The 4234-nt window shown below is 69.5% G+C and overlaps 1 protein-coding gene across 1 annotated transcript; it reads right to left on the bottom strand.

Moving 5' to 3' along the window:
• Positions 1-68: 68 nt before the first annotated feature.
• EMIHUDRAFT_229721 (hypothetical protein) lies at positions 69-2339 on the bottom strand (the record flags this gene model as incomplete). Its single annotated transcript, XM_005785766.1, has 3 exons — positions 69-345; positions 922-1721; positions 1881-2339. 3 exons carry the CDS (start codon positions 2337-2339, stop codon positions 69-71), a joined length of 1536 nt encoding a protein of 511 aa, XP_005785823.1.
• Positions 2340-4234: the final 1895 nt, after the last annotated feature.

The following is a 4234-nucleotide window of genomic DNA, read 5'->3' as shown; positions in this document are numbered from 1 at the left end:
GATACACTACTTGACTAGTCCCCAACGAGATGTAGACTCCACTCCTGCAGCTGCGATCTCTCGGCCGCTCAGATGACCCACATGGCACTCGTGGGGCGAGTGGAGACGGGCGGCGCCCCGTCCTTGCCGCAGGAGTTTCGAAGGCACATGCTGTTCTCCTCCTCGCCAGCCGCCCCCTCAGGCGGATCCTCGCCCGCGATCCACGCCACGCCCTTGCGTCGCGGAGCTGCGGCTGGCGACTTGCTCGCCGGCGGCTCGGCAGCGGGGGCGCGAGCGTCCTCTTCCTCCTCCTCCTCCGGCAGCTCCTCGCCCACCACCCACATCACCGACTTGCGAACTGGAGCCCTCCGCGGCAGGACGTCGACCGCCGGACGCTCGGCCGGAGAGGCCTCGTGCCCTGGCGGCGGCAGCAAGGGCGGGGCTTCCCGCCGACCGCTCGCCGTGCCGCCCGCGACGAGGCTGCCGCCTCCCTCCGCCTCGTCCTCCACCGACCCCACCGCTGGCCTCGACCACTCCTCCTCCGCCTCCTCGCGGGACTCCTCCTCGCGCCCCGCGCCGCCGCCGCCGCCACCGTGCTCCGCCGCCTGCGACAGGCTGCTGCTCGGCGGCGGCTGCGGCGGAGCGCATGGCGCGGGCGCGGACGAGGGGGCCGCCGCCGCGGAGTCCGGCGGTTTCGTCATTTCGGCGGACCCCCGGGGGGGGGGGGAGGTGGTCGCGGCTAGCGCCGCTGCCGCCGCCGCCAAGGCTGCCGCCGCCAGCTCGGCCGGGCGCGGTGCGTTGGCGGGCGGAGCTGGCGGCGGAGGCGCGGCAGCCGGGGGCGGCGGCACCGGGGTCGGCGGCGGGAGGGAGCTGCCGGCGCGGATGATCCGGATCAGCTCCTCGTCGAGCGGCGCGTTCCGGTGCGCCGCCGCGAGGAGCCACGGCAGCAGCAGCTCGACCGAGCCGGCCGAGGCGCCGAAGCCGCGGAGCGAGGCGGCGGCCGAGGCGGCGGAGACGGGTGCGCCGCGCGGAGCGAGTGCGCGGTGGAGCGGTGCGAGGAAGAGGGAGAGGAGCGAGCGGGCGGCCTCCGACAGCGCGTCTCCGTCGGCCGGCGGGACTGTGACCGGAGGCGGAGCAGCTGCTGCCGCCGAGAGGGCGGCTTGCGGCGGCGCCCTGTCGGCCGGTGCGGGCGGCTGCGAGGGCTCGCTGCCGTGCGGCTTGCTCTGCCCGGGGCCGGGCGTTTTGCGTGGTGCTCCCGCGCCTGTCTCTCGGCGCTCGCCCGCCGCCGCGCCAGAGCCGCGCCGCCGCTCGTCTGGCTGCGGCGGAGACGCCCAGCTAAAGAGCTCCGCCGTGGTGGCCACCGGTGCCGCCTTTGGTACGCCGGCGGCGCGCACCGCCTGCTCGTAGGCGGCCTTGGCCGTCGCCACCGCCGTCGCCCCGGCGGGCTTGGCGGCGCGCTCGACCGCCCTCTCGTACGCGCGCGCCAGCTGCGGCGTCCTCCCTCCGCTCGGGGAGGGGGCGGAGGACTGCTGGACCGCCCGCTCGTACGCGGCGGTGAGGGGGGACTTGGACGGGGTCGAGGAGCGCGTCCCGTTCGCCAGCGCCGCCTTTTGGTACGCGCGCGCCACCGACGCCACCGACGCCACCTTGGCCACACTCGGCAGCGAGCGGCGCCCAGCGGCGGGCGGCTTGCCGGCGGCCTCGCCTGGCGCCGCCCCCTCCCAAGAGAAGAGGTTGGCCGGCTGCGAGGAAGGGAGGGTCGCCCCCGCCGCCACCGCGGGCGGGGCCACGCGCGCCGGAAGACCCTCCCGGGGCGGAGGGGTGCCGCTCGCCGCCGCCGCCCCCTCCCAAGAGAAGAGGTTGGCGGGCTGAGACGAGCCGGCAGGAGCGCCCGCCGCCACCAGCTCGGCCGGCGCCTCTTGCGCCTCGGCCGCCGTCGGGAGGCACTCGCTCTCCAGACCACACTCGCAGCTCGCCTCGCCCGGCTCCGGCACGTCTTCCAATGCGCGCTCCGCCTCCGCCTCTTCCTCTCTGCCTCCTCCCAGATCGCCCTCCTGCGCCTCCTGCGCCGGCTCCGCCGCCACCGCCTTTGGCGCCTCTGCCTCAGCCTCGGCCGGCGGCGGTGCGCTCGCGTCGAGCGCCTCCGCCTCAGGAGCAGGATGCGCGGCCAGCTCATCCACTGCCGGCGACGGCAGCCGGGCGGCCGCCACGGCGCCAGGATCCGGCTCGCACCACAAGGAGCCGAGCGTTCCGTTCGGGTCGAAGGAGTCCTGAGGGCGGCTGCGCCTGGCCGACGGACGGAGCTTGTCCCTGGCAGGGGCCTTGGCCTGACGGTAGGTGTTGTTCACTGCGAATGACATTGGGACCGCCGATCACTCAAATGGCCGCCCTGCCGCGCAAAAGAATTTGCCGCGGGGATTTTACAACGTCCCTCGCACAAGAAATCGAGATGGGAAGGGGAGGGCGGAAGAGTAAAGCTGCTGGAGATGCCTTTCGGGGCCCAGAGATAAAAACTTCTGATGCCATGCATGCGTGACCTAGTAGTGTCCCGAGCTATGGGCGTGTCCACACGTTGGAGCCAGGTGTAGTGTGGACGCGAGAATAGCTCCGCCATTCATGGAGGCAACCGATGCGAGTCGACTGGTGTGTGTGTGTCGTCGAGTCGTCGTGGTTTTTCGTATCAAGAATACTCACTCACTCACACGTCGAACCCTCCCTCTCTTCACGTCGCGCGCGCGTGAACAGGGCGCCGCTAGGGGGTTCTCACGAGCTGCGAGGCGGCGCGCCCAGCCAGGACCGTGTGGCGGCCAGGACGAGTGTGTGTGCGAGGCTGCGAGCCCGAGCGGTCCTCGCTCAAAACATAGTTAGTGGCTGTAGGTAATGCTGGCACGGTCTTTTGTGACATGAATTGTGAAAACGCGAACGTGTCCAGTAAAAGGGAACCAATAAACGAAAAAGCCGTCTCTTGGATGTTTGCACACGGGCTGTGTCTTTCGTCCCGCCACCCGCGTGCGGTGTGTGCGCACTCTCCCCAACGCCCAAGGTACATAAACTGGCTACGTAGCGCCAGGGGTCCGGAGTTGTCAGGCGAGCAACGACCGGAACGCGGAGGCGCCCTTCCAGAGTCCATGAAGCATATGAGATCGAAGACATAACGTCTTCTCTCCAGCTGAGAGAGGTGAGAGAAGCCGTCCGCGTCCTCACCACACGAAGCATGAAGACGAATTGAGGGTCGGGGTAGTCTCACCGACACACAGGGGTGGTCTGGGGTCTGGGCACGCGCGTATGATTGTGTGTAGTGCCAAGACGTCAACGGCAGAAACTTAAGGGGAGGAAGTAAATACCAACGCCCCGCCCATGCCTCACGCCTTGCCCTGAGGCCTGGGCGCAATCGCGCTTGCTCGAAAGCCCGGCGCCGCCAGCATCGCCTCCAGCGTCCGATTGGTCACCGCGTACTTGCACTGCCTCGCGAAGCATCCGGCGTCGTTCATCGCGCAGCGAGGTTTCCCGCCGTTTGCCGCGACGCACGACGGGGTTCCTTCTTCTGTAGTGGGCCAGCATCGCGGGGTGTGGGCTTGGATTGTCATAGAGCTGCGCCTCCGGGCTCGTGCAGTCGCCCAGCGCAGCCGGGCAGCAAATTCTCGGGGGACGGGCAGCACGCCCAGCCAGACGACGGGTCCTCGGCAAAGTCGGCCCTCGTCTGGCAGAGGCCCGCCTCCGTTTGCCACCGGTTGGAGGGGTTAAGGCGAGCCGCCGTCTGTTGGGTTCGAAGAAACTCGTCGCCTTTTTGCGGCAGAAAGTTGTAGAGCGGGTTGGGACTGGCGAGGATGCGGTCCGGGTTGGAGTCGAACGCACCGCGCACGAGGTATCGCACGATAGACTCTCGCGGCTCCAAGAGCGACCTCGCACGGCTCGTGAGTACCTCGTGGAGCGCATTTACTGCGGTTTGCCACGACCATTCGCCACATTGGAAGGAACGAGCGGCTCACGAGGTGGAGCGTGTCGGGCGTGCGCTTGTTCCTCGCAAGCGTCTCCTTCGAGACCCGTTGGGTGGAAAACAGCCGCCACTCGCCGTTGATCTCGCGCCACGCAAAGGCCACGCCGTGCTCCACCTCGCCGTCGTCGCTGTAGAGCCGTGTGTCGAGCAAAAACGGTCGCAGGCTCTGCTTGAAGGCCAGGTCCTTCCGCACTATGAGGATGCTTGGGAAGGATACCGCGTGCGCGGCCTCGTACTCGGAGAGAATGCGGAGCAACA

Source organism: Emiliania huxleyi (genome assembly GCF_000372725.1).
Source record: "Emiliania huxleyi CCMP1516 chromosome Unknown EMIHUscaffold_158, whole genome shotgun sequence".
Classification (NCBI taxonomy): Eukaryota; Haptophyta; order Isochrysidales; family Noelaerhabdaceae; genus Emiliania; species Emiliania huxleyi.
The sequence above is the reverse complement of the archived record's forward strand: the minus strand, read 5'-3'. Positions and strand labels throughout refer to the sequence as shown.